Source organism: Condylostylus longicornis, unplaced genomic scaffold (assembly GCF_029603195.1).
Source record: "Condylostylus longicornis isolate FDR11 unplaced genomic scaffold, ASM2960319v2 ptg000040l, whole genome shotgun sequence".
Taxonomy (NCBI): Eukaryota; Metazoa; Arthropoda; class Insecta; order Diptera; family Dolichopodidae; genus Condylostylus; species Condylostylus longicornis.
In genome coordinates this window covers 8,305,942-8,324,827 of record NW_026578009.1, presented here as the reverse complement: position 1 = coordinate 8,324,827, position 18,886 = coordinate 8,305,942, and the positions used below count along the sequence as shown (strand labels likewise).

Below are 18,886 nucleotides of genomic sequence, written 5' to 3'. Positions count from 1 at the left end.
ATGAAAAAGATACAAAAAAAATTTATTGTCTTTTTGTTTTTTCTTTAAATTAAAAATGCGTGATGATTATTTTGATGATGTGAATGATTCATTCCGTCATCATTAAATTTATATTTATTGTACATATGTATATATGGATGAATGTATTTTCATTGTAGAATAATATTTTAAGTGTAAATATTTTCCGTTTACGTATAGATATACGTTTATCCACCATGTGCATATTACAATAATGGCGCACCAATCAACTCTATAATTTTGATATTCTTTTATAATCGACCATTGAATTTTGTGATATATGGTTAATAAATATACCATACCGATTAAAAATCAGTATAAATGAATTATCAAACATTCATACACATGGTATTTTACATATAACATATGTACTTTTGTAGATATGTAGCTTTACGATACTATACAGTTAATAGACACGTATTAATTATACAGCCATACCTCGCACCATACACAAACTTTTAAAGAATAATGTAGACAATTAAATAACATAATGTTACTTTGATTAATCGAAATCGAAAGTTAGAAATCGAATTTTATTTCAGTCAAATACGGTATTGTTTACAATTTTGAATATTTGCCAATCTTTAAAAAGTATATCTTTTGTAATTAAATTGTTTTGCAATCTTTTTTTATGGAAAAACGGAAAAAAATTAGTATTTGATTTACATAATCAACTTTCATTTAATTCAAAAGAATATTTAGAAAGTTATAACGAGAATAAAATCAAATATGTATGTATGTATGCAATTATGAACCAAAAAAAGTAATTAACTATGAAGTTAAATTATAAAAGAAGCTTTTAATATTTTAAAATTAAATTCAACATTTATGAGAAAATGTTAATTTATGATTAAAATTGAAATTTCATTCAATCTGGCATAATAAAAATGTATGAAGCATTGAGATATTTTTTGGCATATCTGTCAAAAATTTTGACATTTAGGTAATCTGTGCTGGCTACAGAAAATTTTTGATTAAACAACTTAACAAGTTTGTTTATAATAATAACAATTAGTAAGTTTTTGGACTCTCATATAAACATATAATTCTCAGACATGATGCCATAAATGTGAATAATTCGTGATGTCAGAATATCGTGAAAATACTCAATAATTATTTCATATAATAAATATTTTATATATGAACATACATATGTACATAACTATATGCAAGTGAATCAATATATCTACTATGTACATGTATAAATATAGATGTTTGATTTATTAAAACAACAATATACAACAGATAATATACAAATCTATAATGTTTTGCAAAGAATATTTTTGAAAATATTAAAAAGCAAAAACATTTTTCAATAAAAAAATTTTAAAACGTTCCCGTAAGATTTTTAAACAAATTGTAAAAAATAAATTGAGATTTCAAAATCATGATGTACGGCTAATAATAATAGACCATAATGGGAGTCTAATACCAAATTTTGAAGATTGTAGCGTATAGGTAGATAGGCTTCATATTTTGTGACATTCTAGCCTATTACGAGGCAAAAAACTTTTGTTCAACCACTATTCGCTAAAATATCCTTAAAGAATTATAAAGGCATTCAAAGATAAAAATATTAAATTTTCTTGAAAGTGTACATATCTCTTGAACCAATGAAGCTTTCAAGGTAAATTAAAGATAAAATTAAAGGCTTGAAATTTATGTTTCATGTTGAATTTCAAATAATTTGACAACATCTATTAGACAGTTTTGAAGATTAACGGTTTCTTTTTTAGTTAGTAACAGTTTAACAGAATAGCTTTTAAATTTATTGGTTTCAACGTCTGAATAAATTTTTAATTATATTTGGTAGCCAGCAGTAGTAAGCTATGCAAATACGATAGGCCTTTTCATAAACGCAGTATATCGCAATATATAGCGAGAACTGCGCTATATTTGTGTTCATAAACAAATGTTGCTAATCAAGTTTATTCATAAACATTGTTAATCTGTCACAAAAATATTTAAATTATCATGGCTAGCGCAGTTAAATCAGCTGTACTTTTTTTTACTAGTTTTTGCAGTTTGGTTTAACATTTTTAATTGTTAATTGTTGTACCTACTTCAATATAACAAAATTTCTTTTTGTTTTTTCAGTTTTCTTTTTTTGTTTCCCTTAATTTTTATTTTTCCTGAAAAAGAATTTTTCACTATTTGGCCCATAATAAATAACTGTTTTTTTTTAACGACATTTTTTGTTCACGAACACAATACTGTAAATTCAAAATAGCAGAAGTTTTTATACAACTGTTAAAAATATATTGCGTATGTATCACATTATTGTTTTGCAGTATTGTGTTTATAAAAAAGTCTAATATTTCCGATTATATAGTGGTTACTTTAACACTAAACTAGATTCGTGCTTATAAATACTCGACTATGTGACATACATATGTAGAAATGATTATCAAATGAAAATTTTCGTTAGGGCTGTTAAATTTTTTTTGTGGGCAGGATAGGATGATAAGATAATTCCACAACGAATTTCCAATTGAGTTTATTGCATATAGAGATAATTACTTTTGACAATAATATGTTTTCTGAAATTGGTTTGTAAGTATTTTATTTCATACACAGTTACTGCAATTAATTATTTGCTTTCTAAATTGTTAATTATAAATCAAACACCTTGTTTTGATGTCTTTAGTACAGCAAATGCCATCGAATTTTTTAGTAGTGTTTCTCTTTCTGTTCCGTTACTTTTCACTATTATAAACTCATTCTAATTTAATGGAATTCATGCATTTTTTTTTTTGATTGACAAGTTATAAAAAACATTCAAATTTTTTTTATAAAATTTACTTTTTCAAAATGAATTCTAGATTTAATAAATATTCATTTGTTTCACTTTTTATCTCTTATTGTTGCTGGAATTTTAATGTTTAACAAACTTAACAAGTGAATATTTTTAAATTTAATAAATTAGAAGAAAAAAAAACAATGATTTCGTTTTTATAATAAAGTCATTTCTCTCAACTCAATTGACCTTAAAAAGGAATTTTTTTAATTGTTTACTAATGCGTTTTTTATTTTTTTTTACAAGTGGAAAATAAAATTCACTGAAATTTTAAAAAGTTTAAATATTTTTTTTAAATTTGTTTTTTAATTATAAATTAAATTGAATTTTTATTGTTAGAAATTAAAAAAAAAAAACAACGACAAAAGTAATATAAATAAAATTTTATTCATATTTTATAAATAAAAACCATGGAATTTAATTAAAACACTTTGTTAAAGCGAAAATAGCAAACAAACAAATGAAGTAAATGATCCAGTGATGTTTTGTAAATTTAAAGTGTATGTTTATTGACATTAAATTACCTGATTATTGACATTTAATTTGCCAATGAAAATTTTTGTGATTGTTTTTGCTATAAGTAAATAAAAAAAAAGGTGAAAATTTTTCTATTATTTTGTAGTGTCCTGCTTTGAAATAAATTTTGTTTTTATAAACAACACCATTACTATTATTTTCACTATTATTTATAAAGTACACACATTAATAATAGTGAATATATTCACACATAAGTAAAGATATAACTACGTAATATTATGTTAATATTTCATTTACGTTTGTTTGGCCATTTGTTTAAGAAATCCAAAAAATCTATTGCTTTTTTAATTTCACTCTTATTTACGTTATACTCGTAGAAATTTAACATTTTGCAGTAGAAGCCAAAATAAATAATTTTTTAAAAATTATGTGTACATTTTCAAGGGCAAATTAAATTAAAAGCAGCATATTTGTATTGTACATACATTTGCGTAAGTAAATATGAATGTTTGTAAATGGACATATTAATACGGAATTAATAAAATTCTTTAAAAATTAAAAAAACCGGATGATCTAAATAACTCAAGATACTAATTGAGCTAAATTTACCAAATTTTTACAATTAACTTAAAATGGTAAATTCTAGAACCCTATTTAAATTTAATGTGATCGAGGCAGCGGTTCGAGTAGCTGTCATACAACTTTCAAAGCTATTTGGCTATATACTTACTAAGTATAAAAGAATAGAAAGAATAGAAAGTATAAAAGCTGTGATATTGAAATTTTGCACAACCAAATATATCAGTAGGGCCAATATGTTTGATAAAAGTCGTTGAAATTGCTTGACTCCTTCTAGTAGATGCCATACAACTTCAACAGTAGTTTCGTCATATCTTAGAAAATATTGCAAATCATTGCAGTACTGAAATGTTGCATAAATTAATATGGTAATATGGCAACTTAAAGTCATAGTCTGTTCCATAGTCAGCTATGGCATATTTTTTGCCATATTGGATAACAAATTCGTAAGAGTATCACAGAGTTGACACGGTCAAGTCTAGTTTTTCTGGTTTTTTTTTTTTAATTTTTCTTTTAAAACACATTTTCACTAAAAATTCAGAAAGAAGTGTGATTTGTAAGCAAAGCAGTTCTCTTTTTTTTAATCTGATTTATTTTTTTCTTTTTTTTTTTGATTTCTATATAATAAGAACACACAGAGACCCAAAATGTTTACACAATTGAAATTTTATAAATATTTACTTAATGCCTATATTTTTACTTTGTTATAATTCTTAAGTATTTTCTAAAGAATTTCTTACAAATAAAATTATTTTAAATATTTGAACGCGAATTTCATATAAGTATGTACTCACTTACATATATATTTACATGTGTACATGCTAAATATTAATATTTAAATTGAATATTTTTATTTTTAAAATAAATTTCTCATAAAATGTATAAAAAGGAAAAATAAACGTTTTTATATTTATCTGTTTTCCATCTTAATTAATTACGATTATTATTTTTATAAATAAAATTTAAATTATGTGTTTAATATTTAATAGAAAAAGGGGAATGAAACATAAAATGTATATGAAATTTATGAAATACAATTAAATTTTTAATATCAAAACTCTTATAATTGTTCAAACAAACAAAAATTGAATTCGAGAAAACAAATTCAAAATTAGTGAAAATTTGCAAGTCACTATATACATAAGTAATATGTTTAGATTTGTGTATAAGAATGTTATACGCTAATTTTATAACGGAAAAAATTTCGATAATAGAGCTAACTAATAAAACTATTAAGCATTTACTGTAAAATAGTTTGATAATAATTGAAGACCTACTTTATATATACATACTTACATATGTACATATTCATACATAATCAGAATTAATGAAATTTTGTGTTATAGTAGCGTATATGTACATATATACTCTAAAATACATAAGCGGTTTCCACCAAAGCCATAGAAATGGTTCAAAATCCCAAGCGACATTGATAATCAGGACAGGCATGCAAATAGTAAAAAAATAGTACATACATTGAGATTTTGATAAATTTTGTAAAAAATTGTTTTATAACCATTTATGTTTAGATATTTGTTTTGTTTGTTCCGACGCCTAGAACTCTTCTTAATTTTTGAATGATGTTTTTAGGAAATCCCGGACATTTCAAGCGATTGTTTTTTTTTTTATATAACTTCAATACGAAATATGATTTTGAATCATCTGACAGGAATCTTCATAATTTGAATAAACCAGGTACTCTTTGAAAAGTTTTATCTATTCCCGAATCCATACATTCTTACTCACAACTATTACTTAAACACATATGCAACCAGATTGGCCAGAATAATATAAATCTATGAAACTTGTAAAACTATACATTATCGCATTTTTGACTATTTTCAAATTAATTACACATTTCATTACATTTTAAATCGTTTCGAGTGCAATATAATTTGATATAAAGAAATGTAGTTAGAGTACGGTTGCATATTTAATTCATATTTAATTCTTGCAGCCTTGTACATTTTAAATATTTATTCAAAATATCAAAAAATTAAAGATTAAGAAACTTAACGCGCAAATTTCTTTAACAAATTCCATGTGTTGAACATTTCATGTGAATCATATCAAATAATTTAACAGAAAAAATTGTATTAATGTCCTTGAAATATAAAAAATCAATAAAAAAAATATTAAAAGAAGAAAAAAATTCTCAAAAGTAAATAAACAATAAAAATGAATTTCTTTGATAAAAGAACGAAAAAAAAAAATATTTTTCTTTACTACAATTTAAACATTAATAAAATGACAAACTTTGACGAGGATATTATGTAAACAGCTATTAAAGCGTAGAAAATCATGCATACGCTTTCAGATATCTATATGGATAAATATTTATATAATATATGATGGACATGGGATACTTACGTCATCCTGAATTTGATATAATGTAAAAATAATAAGATAAAATTATTTTTGATGTCTTAAACAAAAGAAAAATCTCGGAACACCAAATTCTCATGAATAATTTTTAAAAATGATATTTTTTGTCTTTAAATATGTGAAAATAATCAATTGTTTCAATTTAAATTTACAATCACCATAAACATTGTATAGATTCCACCGCCTTCAATTTATTAAGAAATCAAAATATCCAAAATTACAAAATTAAAATTTAGGTTCATTTCTAGGAAATTCAAATATAACATCTCTGCGTTAATATACAATTAAATTGTTGAATTAGGAAAATATAACAATATAAAGTGTGTCAATGATAAAAATTTTAGAAAAATTCTATTTAGACAATTAAAACTATTATACAAATCAATTAAAAATTTGTTGAGAATAAAATTATTTTTAAATGTTTTATTAAACAGAATTGTGTTTTCAGAATCATATACGTAGACTTATATGTAAGTATGTGTGTTTCTATGTAGGCAACTGTCTGAATAAAATATAATTAGACATTTTCGCAATAATATTTTAAAAATAATTGTTAAAAAAATTAATAAGCAATTTATTTCATGTACAAAGCAATATTCGTATGTATGTACATACAGGCGCGGTTCTGATGTATTCGTCGCCCTAAGCGGTTCCTAAAAAGTGCGCCCCCCCCCCCCCTTCAACCTTTTCACCTATTTTATTACTGTGAACAAAATTTAATAGGCATTGCACATTGTGCATCATAAAGCAGTTTCTTGTAACCTTATTGTGCTGAATTATAGAATTAAAGTCTGGAACTAAACTTTCAATTTTTTGTTTTATAAATTCAAAAACAAGGTAATTTATTTAACTGTACGTTTTTTTATGAAGTTATGATCAGATTTATATCAATCACTTAAACTTGATTTTTTGATTTTAACAACCAAAAAATTTACTTTTTGACGTAAGTGAAACTTATTGTAAAAGGTTCTATGAAAATTATATCAAATGAACTTTTTCACAGCTTATTTGAATATGAAAAAAAGTAAAAAATTATTTTTATTTTTATTCGTAATTTTATTTTTATTTTTATAATTATTTTTATTTTTATTCGTAAAATTTGGCTTTTTATTTCACAAATCGCCTGAGAAATGAAGCAGCGTATAAAAAAAGTTTCGACTTGCATTCAAAAATTTAAGGAAAATCAAAGTTTCGTTCTAAAATTTGTGACTTAAAAACTAAGCTTTTCATGTACATAGCTATAAGCTTTTATACTGTTCATTATATTTTTTAGATTTTATTAAAATAAATGCATTTACTGGTATTTATAGGCTCGTGGTTTTGAAATTTCAGAATGTCGTTTTGCTTAACTGTTTTAATTTTGGAGATAAATGTGTGAAGCAAATTATGCGCCATTTCATTTTACTCTTATTTTTTGGATGACTTACACTACATCAATTCAGCATAAAAATTCTTAACATTCACTTGATTATTAAACAACATTTTTTCAATTCAATATAAGTAGTAGATTTTATCAATTAAAATTTAATTCTGTGATTGATAACAGTTTTTTCAAAAACGAAAGCAGAACATAGTAGTAGAAATTCATAACGATCATGTAATTTTAAAATTCATTCAAAATTTTTTGTTGTTAAACAAAAACAAAATATTGGTATACACAATCTCAATATCAAGCTATGCTTTCCATCATTTAAGAATATTGCTCTCATTCTCTTTTTCTAATTTCTTTCTATTCTCATTCTTAATTTGTGTTTTTTTTGTTTTGTTCTTGTTGTTTACTAATGCAATAGTATACAGAAAAGTAATACATTATAATAATGTGTTTGTTTGTTTGGTGAGTGGGCGCCAACTAAGCAAAAATAAAATTTTGCATGTATGAAACAATTTAAATATAATGTGTACGAACGAGTGTAGCCACTAAGCATAATAAAAACATTGCTTTGTGATATAATTATATGTGTACGAGCGAGTGTTGATAGGGAGCAATCTCAGCAAAATAAAAATTTTGCTTTATGAGATAATTATATGTGTACGCATGAGTGTTGATCTTATTCATATTAGACAATATAAATTATGTGTACATGTGTATTTTTGAATATTTTTATTTGTTGCGTACATTGCTTCTATATATGTATGTATATTATATGAGACGATTTCACTTGTATATATGAACGTTTGAATGTATACAGCTGTGTGAAATAATATTCTGTGTTTATAGGCATATACAGTACATAAAAAATAAGAATGAAAGAGTAGTGTAGAGTAAAGAAATGTATGAGTAATTTTAATTCTATGAACATTTTTTGTTATATGGTGCAAATAGAAAATATGTGTAGGAACAAAATATTATGTTTGCATGTAGGTAGATTTTATTAAGTTAATTTCGCTATAAATTGATGTATAAAAAAAAACTTGGAATCCTTTTTTTTGGGTGAAAATTTTTTTTTTTAAATTTAGGGGTTTTTTAAGTTTTCAATGGCGCCCCTATTTTTTATCGCCCACTGCAAATGCATACTTTGCATGTATGATAAATCCGGGGCTGTGTACATATGTATTCACAACGTAATACACGTTAGTCTTCTTCTTCTTCTTTGCCTTTTCCCACCTATCTGGGGTCGGCCAAATATATAAGAACTGAATAAAGTGTATTGTACATAAATTAAAATATTACATAAATCCAAAAGATTTTCCGTATTCACCGTTATTGATCTTACAAATCTAATTATCGTAAATATCCTCATACGTTCCCTTAGTTTTTGACAATATATTTGATTCATAGATCATTATTTAACCGGATAAATTTAAATTGAATTCTGGATAAATTTAAATTAGTACTCGTAACGTTGTTATTTATTTTGCCATTCCCGAAAAATACTTACAATTCATCTTCAAGGAAAATATGTTTGTTAAATAAAATTTTGTAATAAATTCATTACATCAAACCTTGATATGATAAGACTACGGTCCTGTAGAGTATAAATTAAGACGACAGTTGTTACATGAAAGTTAGACAAAACTTTTTTTTACAAGTTTTTTATCTCCTTATGATAAGTTTCTAAATAAAAAATTCGGCAAGTTTTGCGCTTTTTTTTTTTATTTTAGTTGAAGAAAATTTGTGTCTAAACTCTATAGAGCTTCGATTTTTCTGAAGTATTTGAGAATATTTCTGAAAATCTTCGAAAATTTTCGGATCGGAATGAATATTGCAATTTGCAATGCATAAAATCGAATATAGAACGATCGTTACCAGTCTTGTTATCATTATTTTGGTATGTTCTTAACAAGACAAATTCATAAGAATAGTGCATGTTTGTAAACAGGTTGGGTTTACAATTTATATTTCAATTTATAGTTAGATTTATGTATTTTTACTAACGCTATCTATAATTCAATCAATATTTTTGAATTAACTTTGTTATCTTAATTAATATATTTCAAATTAAAAAACTTTAACTTATTTATAACTTCAATAATTTAATTAAGAACTTTTTCAATTATTTTACAAGAAAATTACAGAAATTTTTACAAAAAAAAAAAATTTATTTTCTAAAAAGTCCTCGACCCACTTAATTTCCTTTTTAAATGCAATTTTTAAAAAGTGCCAACAAATAGAATAAGATAAAATAAAAATAATAAAATTTTTAAATTATTACTTCCGGTAGATCTGATTCTTACCTTTCTTTATATACTTTTTTGTAAAAAAGAAAAAGATTTTTTTTTTAGTTCAAATTTTAGCATTTTTGGCTTTTATTTTATATCCTTTCGTTCTTTGAATTCTCTCTCTCCTATAATAATTATAACTTCCTTTTCCTTGCACGTGTTCAAATTTTGTTGACAAAAACTTTCTTTTTTAAGTATGATCTCATTTTTCATTACTTCTATAATTTTCAAATAAATTTTCTAATTTTTAAGGTTTTACCTATATAACAAACAAAATATTTATGTTAATAAGTAACTATTGGGAGTTTTTTAAGGATCATCAAATTTTCAATTATTCACATGAATTATAAATCCTGTTTTTTTAAGAAACCGTTACTGAAATCTCGTTTTTATTTTAACAAAAGAAATTGAAGCAAAAAAAACAGGGCAGTCAGCTTTTACTTTGTGCTTTATACCTTCACTTGAATTCACCGATCATCTTAATATCTTCCATTGTCTAAAAAATGTAAAGTTTTATATACAACCATATTTTGTTAGTCGCATCACTCAAGGTGATGAAATATTATTGAATAGAATTTTGTTTTTCGGTATAGAATTTCGAATTTTTATAATTTACTTTAACCAAAGAATTACAAGTTTTCTCAAGAACAACCAAATCACGTCAAGTTATGCGACTAACATCATATGGGTAATAGTGTTATCTCTGAAGATCCTTTTGATCCTTTTGATATTACGTATAGATAAGAAAACTTTCTCACACCTTAAATACGAGTACATCACAAAACAAATATGAATCCGGTTGCCTCGCTCCAACCTTTTACACCTTGGAATACTATAAAACAAAAACATTTAAGTATTAGAAAAACTACATTCTAAATTTTTCATATTATTATTCTAAGTCATGAAATTTGATTTCAATTATTTGCTCGAATATTTCCATATCTACTGATATACCATATATCTATAGCTTCTTTAATACACACCCCATATATAGTTTGTACCATGTTTTATTTTTTAATTATTTTTCATATTGAAACAAAGACTTGAAGCACATTTGAATAACTATTGTGGCAACTTAAAATTCTGATCATAACGATTTTAAGTAATTGTGAATTCTTCTCACATGAAATTATTACGTTTTAGCCTATATATCTGAGAGAAAACAAAATACCGTGTGAATAATGATGATAAAATAAAATTATATGTATAAGTGCATATGTGGATATATACATATGTATACATGCAAATATTTGTAATTGATTATATGTATATTATTTATAATGAAATTATATTATTTACAATGAAATTATATAATTGAATTTTCAATAATCTATTATAAGTATTCTGAATTAAAAATAAGCTCTTATGTTAGAAATTAATTAAATTCTGGCTGTGCAATAGTAATCACACCCATATTATTTTATAAAGTATACATACATAAATACTTGAATTTAAGCATAATATTATTTAAAATCCCAGTTTTCCATTCATTTATATTTAGAATAGCACTATGAAAAAGGGGAGTGTTATACATATAATGTATATTGAAAATTCGAATTAAATTATGAACTAAGCTTAAAATTGTAAAGAACGCTGCTCGGCAAATGAGTTTATAATTTTAAAAATTATATATGTATAATCATTAAATTGTATTGCATTGTTCCAGTATTAACGATCTCAAATATATGAATTTAGTACTTCAATAGAAATTTTTGAAGTCGTTTTTCAAATTGTGTTAAACTATTTTCATTTCTAAATCTAGAATTATAATAGTATCCAAAGGTTACTCGTAAAACTGTTTTGAATATCTGATGATTGAACAATTAAATCTTAAATGAAGAAAGTGATTCATAAACTAAATTTCTTAATAAAAATTAATAGAAAATTAATTGCAATTTTTTTTTCGCAAAACATCCCATAAATAGAGGAATTCTGCTACAATAGCTATGGAATACTTTATTTTAAAAAAAAAATTTTATTATATAAATAATCTTTATGAGCAATCAAAATAAAAATAAAAAATAAAACAAAATTTTGATCATGACTTGAATCAATTATGCAATTAATTTGAATAAAAATGCATTTAAAAAAAAATTTGCTTTCACACGCTTTAAATAAATTTCATATAAATTTCAATTTTATATTTAAAGAAATGTCGAAAATAATACGAGATTTCTTTAATTCTAAAATGTTTTTAAGAATTATAATTAAAAATCAATAATATTGAGAAATTAATTTTAATAGCATAGCGTTAAAGCATTTTGGCTAACTTGATAGATTTGAATTTCAGTATAAAAAGCAAAAATTTGAGAAATTAATCGATTATAATTTAGCCATAGATTTATCAAAAGTATTAACAATATTAAACGTACCATATGTGTCTATGCGGATATAGAAATATTATATCTACAAGATCAATTAGATCTTAATTTGCTGCGTCACGAAAATGATCGTTTATAAATTTCATCCGTTATACAAAATATCTAAAAAAAAAATATATAATTTACACCAAAAATCAAAACAAAAATAAATTTTATTTTAATAGTTTCCAACTGAAGTCATACTCGTAAAAGAATTTGATAAAAATAAAATTTAAAAAAATGAAATGCGACTGTCAGACTTATCATGCTGAATAATCTTTTTAATGTCGTCATAATAGTTTTTAGTGCAATAATTAAATCGCAATTTTTATACCAACCCAAAGAGTTAGTTTGAATTATTGTATTTAGCAAAAAGCATTTTGGAAGTTTGAAAAAATTTCATGAGAAAAAGTAAAAAATAAATAAAAAATGAGGAGAATTGGAATTTTCCTAAAGTTCGAATGCTTGTATTTCCAAAAAAAACATGTTAAACCATATAATGTGCTACTCTATTTTTAAGCACATCCTCTAGCCGCCCTTTCTAAACCTGTTTTTTGAAGCTTTGAAAAAGAATTTATGCAAAAATTTTCTTAAATTTTACATAAATTTCTGTAGCTTGTAAACGGTTCCGATTTGATACTATGTTTTCAGCAAAAATTTTATTCATTTGCGACTGCCTACCCCATGAAATACGGCTCCGAATTTTTTTACAAAATCACCCTGTGTACATATATTTTTTCTGCAATAAACTAACTTCAATCACTTTAATGAAAGATCCTTTAAGCTTACAATTTGTGAAAAACAATATAATGTAAGTCTGTAGAATTTAAATATTCCCATTTTACATATATTCTATTTTACATACAAACTTTACGTTATATATGTAATATTTGCCATAAAATTATTTATTATTCGAATTTATTTTTAAAAAATTATCAAATTTACGTCAATATATCAAATATGGAATAAAATGAACAAAAGATTATCATATTCAATTATCTATTCAATTAAAGTATTTTTATATAAATTTCAATTGTGTAAAATAAGTATAAAAATAAAAATAATCCCTTTTTTTTCTCTCATCCAAATAAAAGAAAAATTATGACACCTTCCTCCTTTCTTCTCAAAAAAAAAAACAAAATTTATTTCCTCCTTTGTTTACATAATAGAAAATAATATACAAATGCATGTATTACGCACATAAATATATAGGTACATATGTACATACTATATAATTACGGATATACATGTATTTTTAGATACTAAACAAATTTAAAGAGTTTACACACCTGAATATATTTAAATCACGATATTCTTTATAATATAGGATGATTTTTTTAAACAAACAATTTAAAAATGTAAACTAAAGTACAAAAATATTGCAAATTTGCATGAATATTTTATATGTATTGATTTGTTACCCTTTACCCTTAATAAGAATTTCTTGTATAAACCTTTTTACATTCGATAAATTTTTATCGGTTACATTCGATTTTCGGTTATTTGATCGCATATTTCGATCAAAATAGCAAAATTTACACGTTAATTTTTGATTTCCCCAGTTACATACAATAAAAACAAGAAATTTAACGTACCGCCATATGTATTGATAACAGCCTATTAAAACGTCAATTAAATAATCTTGTTCTTAATTTATAACCTCAAAACGTAAAATGAATTGATGTTCAAATACTGGCCAGAAAAAATTTTAAAACGAAAACGTTTAAGAATTTTCTCGCAGAACGCAATTAATTTTGCATTTTCAATAATTTAATAATTTGGAAGCGGTGTTTGGGTTTCAGTTTCTGAATAGCTGAATCAGTAAGCAATACTGAATTTTGACGTTGACAGCTGTGACGAATCGCACTTGAAATGTCAAAAAGAAACACACAAAAAAACCAATCAGCAAATAAATCACCCATTATTTGTATACATATATGTTGATATGTACATATACAAATAATGGGTGATTATATGATACCCATGAATTTTTTTTCTAATATACTTACTATAACTTATCTAAATTTGAATATGTGTATGTACATATGTATATATAATCTAATTGTATAAGTATGTGCAATATTATAATTGGCATAATAAATTTTTAATTCTTTATAGATATCTTTAACACTTTTTTTTTTTTTGTTTTTTAATAATTTTCAATGAATCTTGTGGTCGTAAAATGATCTCAAATTTAAAGGAAACAAATATGTGTGTAGAAATTTCTACGTATGTTTATTGTACAAATAAAAATAAGGAAAAAAAAATTTTTTTTAATATTTGAAAAATTCAAAATTTTTATTTCAGTCTTACGCTGAATTTAATCAAATTAAAATCGTTTAAAAAAATATTCGCTCGTTGCTTTTTTTTTTAATACATTTATAATTAAAAAAAAACTTTTATTTAATATTAAGTGTAATTATGGGTATAAAATGAAAAATTAATTATTTTTGTTGTGTTTTTAGACATAGTGTTCAAAAAATAATTAAAAATTTAATTGAACATTTTATATGAGACTAAAACGTTTGCTGCTCAAAGCAAAACAATTCTGAAAAAAAAAACAAAATTAAATTAAAAATTTTAAGTGTAAATTTATTAAAATCTTAAATTATTGAAATAATATTGATTAAAAATAAAAATCAATAAAATCAAAAAACTTAGTTATCAATTATTGTTTGAAAATAGTATCAATATAAATTTTACAATATGGTCGAAAGATTTGTTGAATCTTTAGCAATTGCAAATGATTCAAGTACATTTGATACAAGTTTAGAAGTAAAACCATTAATAACACGTAAACGTAGTAAATGTATAACAGAATTGGATCGTGAAGAATTAGCACGTTTTGTAACAGAATTTAAACAACGTAATAATATTAATAACGATGATTATATTAAATCACCAGAATCATCAAATATTTCATTATCAAAATCATTTTTAATGCCAAAAAGTAATTATAATACACCGATGGCAACACCAAGACGTCGTAAAAGTTTAAATATCAGTTCAAATATATTATTAAAGCATAAAGTTTATGAAAATTCAATAATAGCTGCATCAACACCATTATATTTAACTGAAAAAGGACCATCAAAAGTTGAAATTGAAGGATCACCATTACCAATACGTAATCTTGTAAAAATTTTAGAAAATAGTCTACCAAAATTAATTATAAATCCACCAACACCAATTGGTTTAGAATCATCAGAATCAAAAAATAATTTTCCAACAACATCATCAGCAACATCAATTGATTATTCTAATCCGAAAAATTCATCATCATCATCATCATCAGCATATGACAATAATATGGATAATAAAAATTCTTTAATTAATTCATCAAATTCAATATCGGGTGGTGATACAATATCAACTGATTCCGATTTAGGTTATAGTGAACATGATTATTGTGATGATTATTATTATGATAATGATAATGATAATAATTCAACTGACAATGAATATTATGAGGAATTAGAAATTAATCATTTAAATGATGAAAATGATAATGATAAAATTATTAATGAATTACTAAAAACACCTAAAAATCATAATTCAAATCAAAATAGGAAATTAATCAAAAATCGAAATGATAATGAAAACCAAAATAGTTTTAAAAAACCATCGTCATCATTATCATGTTCAACATCAAAAGTTGATACTATTAGAAATTTTATAACATCAGCACATAAAAAAGTTAAAGATTTAAAAAATGGTGGCGGTAGTTCATCATCATGTAATAGTAGTAGAACATCATCACCAGTTTTATTACGTGCAAAAAATTTTCTTCATATGGGTGGCATACGTCCATTGAGTAAAATCAATAATAACAATAATATAATTAATAATAACTACAATAATAACAATAATAATTATCATAATAATAATAATGGTGATGGTACATCATGTGATTCAGATGCAGATGATGGTATATCAAGTACAAGTAGTCAAAATATATCAGCAAATTCATCATTTGAAATGCAACCACCGATTGTACCAGTTTTTAAAGTCACACCACCGTTATCATTCCGTCGTAGTAATCCAGCTTATGAATTAGCTCGTATATTACGTGGTTCTTTTCGTGGTTCCTTAAGAACGAAACGTGCATCAATTGCAACATTAAGAAGGTCATTATCCGATCCAGATCAATATCAATTGAATGATATATTAGCACAAGGTGCATGTGGATCTTTTGAACAAAAAACTGATATGGATAATTTGGAAAATGAAGAATTATTTGAAAATAAATCAGAAGATAATGTATATGAGGAGAAATTTTCTAAAGTTGATGGAAAAACTGAAAGATCAGGTCTTCGGGACACATTTATTAAAAATTTGGATAATATTCGTGTAAGTAGTTTTTGAAATTGTAAAATTTTTGAATGTGTTTTTGACTCTGTCTTTTTTGTGTAACTTAACCTATTAATTTCATTTAATTTCATAATGTAATTTTGTGAATAATTATTTAATTTAATGCGATTAATATATTGATTATTTTTAACTAACAAACAATTTTATGGCTTTTTATTCATTTTAAAAGGCAATCACATTAAAATGGGCTATAAAATTCACAAGAAATTTGCAAAAGAGAAAAAAGCTGTGTAAGAAAGGGTCTCTTGCTCTCCGTCTTCGATTACCTACACAAATTCGTAAGATTCTAAAGATATTACTTCCATTGTTCCATACTATGCTCAATTTATTATCAAAACTAATGAAAACTAAATTTGTTAATTATTGGAAAAGAGTATTATTAGTGATAAAACCTATGAATGACAGCATATGTATTTGAAACCTAATTGTATTAGATTTTAAACGAATATCAAATTTTATAGTCAAGACACAAATTCAAATGTGTATCAATCCATTTTTAAATTTTATACGAAGTGACTGAAGCCGACTTTAAAGTGACACCGAAAAACTTGCTTCAAAAATCAATTTCTTGTCACAATTAAAAGATTTTTTCAATATTGCGGTGCACTGAGAAAAAAAATTAAGTTAAAATTCTAATTAACTCATTAAATATTTTATCCAATTCATAAAATAAGTCATGATCCGTTGGAAAACCCGTCGAAAAATTAAAGAAGAGCAACTTATATAGAAATAATATTGTAAAAATTGAAAATTCTTATGTAAAGCAAAGCACCAACTGTTATACTATTCATTCAAAATTTTTTATGCCCCAATAATTGTTTTTTTTATAATGCAATAGTATTAAATATTTTATTGTGAAATAAAAATTTTAAAATTAGCTACCAAATTCTTTAAGAAAGCGAAATTTATAAAATTTTTATGTTAAATTAAAATTCATTGAAGAATTTTGAACAAAATTTTTTCACCACAATATTTGAATAAACTTTAAAAAGGATTTTATATGGAACTGTAGCGCTTGAAATTATTATAATGTTAATTGAATAGTTCTGAAAGGCAAAAAAAAAAAACAAAAAAAGAAAATTTGAAGACTAACGAAAAAGGATTTTAATTTTTAATTCAATAGAAAACAAAAATTTCATTCATTTGGTTTGGTTTGTACATTCATTCGTTGGGCGTTAATAATTTTTTTTGTAGAAAATCATGAACAAGAACATTTTCTTTTTAACCATGACCGGAAGTTTTAATTAAGAAAATTCATAGCAATTTCAATTATTTCATATTTTCTTATTTTCTTATTTTTCAATTCTGAAATTTAATTCTTTACTGCTTTTCTTATATGCTTCATTCAATTTATTTTTCCCCACGTTATTTTTCTTGCTCCACTTCAGCAGAATCTAAAGAATTTTAAGGGGAAAAAAATGTTAAAATATTTTGAAGTTGCTGGTTTTTTTTTCTATTTTTTTTTTCTTTGTATTATTCAATTATGAATGAAATTTCTGAAATGATTCACTTTTTTTTTGGCATCAATTGAAAATATGAATTACAATTTTTTTTTCATGTTTAAAAGCACACAAACGCATTCATAATTAATTTGTAAACAATATTCGTAAATGTGTAAACAGTGAATGTAGAAATTAATGAACGAATTTAATTAACGTAGAAGAATTTTTGGAAGTCAGCGATATTATGGTTACATAAAAATTGGAAAATTGAAAAACTTGAAAGTTAAGGAGTTTATAATCCATTGTTATTATTCGAAGAATTATAAGATGTTCTTAATTCCTTCGTTGATTTCAAATTTTGAAAATCTGGAAATTTTGTTACATTTCTCAAACATATGCAGTAAGATTTTCAAAATTATATTTTTGATGTTTATTTCTATTTCAATCGAATTTAGAACTTTTTTATTACGAATTTGGAAACAACATTATAATAAGAGTTGAAATTAGAACATGATTTTTGTTCTTTCTCTAAAGCTTGATATTGCAAGAAATTTTGATACCGCGATGGCATATCTTAAATATGAAATTTCTAAATACGAATTTTCAAAACTGCAATAGTATGTTACATGAGAGATTAGTGGTCCGTCATTTAGCAGAAGTATATACATATATGTATGAAGGAGTTAATTTGGCAGATGAAAGAATGATTAATACATAAAATCAGATTTTGTATTAATCTAATTGCTAATTTTCAATAATAAAAATCTCACACTAAAGAAAATTCCATCTACGTCACA

At 24.0% G+C, this 18,886-nt stretch overlaps 1 protein-coding gene across 4 annotated transcripts in view; it reads left to right on the top strand.

Moving 5' to 3' along the window:
* LOC129609919 (regulator of G-protein signaling loco) overlaps positions 1-18,886 on the top strand; it is an 83,910-nt gene that overhangs the window by 18,014 nt on the left and 47,010 nt on the right. The window contains exon 1 of one of the 4 annotated variants that reach the window (XM_055522204.1): positions 14,779-16,626. The exons of the other annotated variants lie outside the window; for them this stretch is intronic. Coding sequence (XP_055378179.1) covers positions 14,983-16,626 — 1,644 coding nt within the window. The 5' untranslated portion in view covers positions 14,779-14,982. Of the gene's footprint in view, positions 1-14,778; positions 16,627-18,886 lie in introns of those variants that run through there. 4 annotated transcript variants of the gene reach the window in all.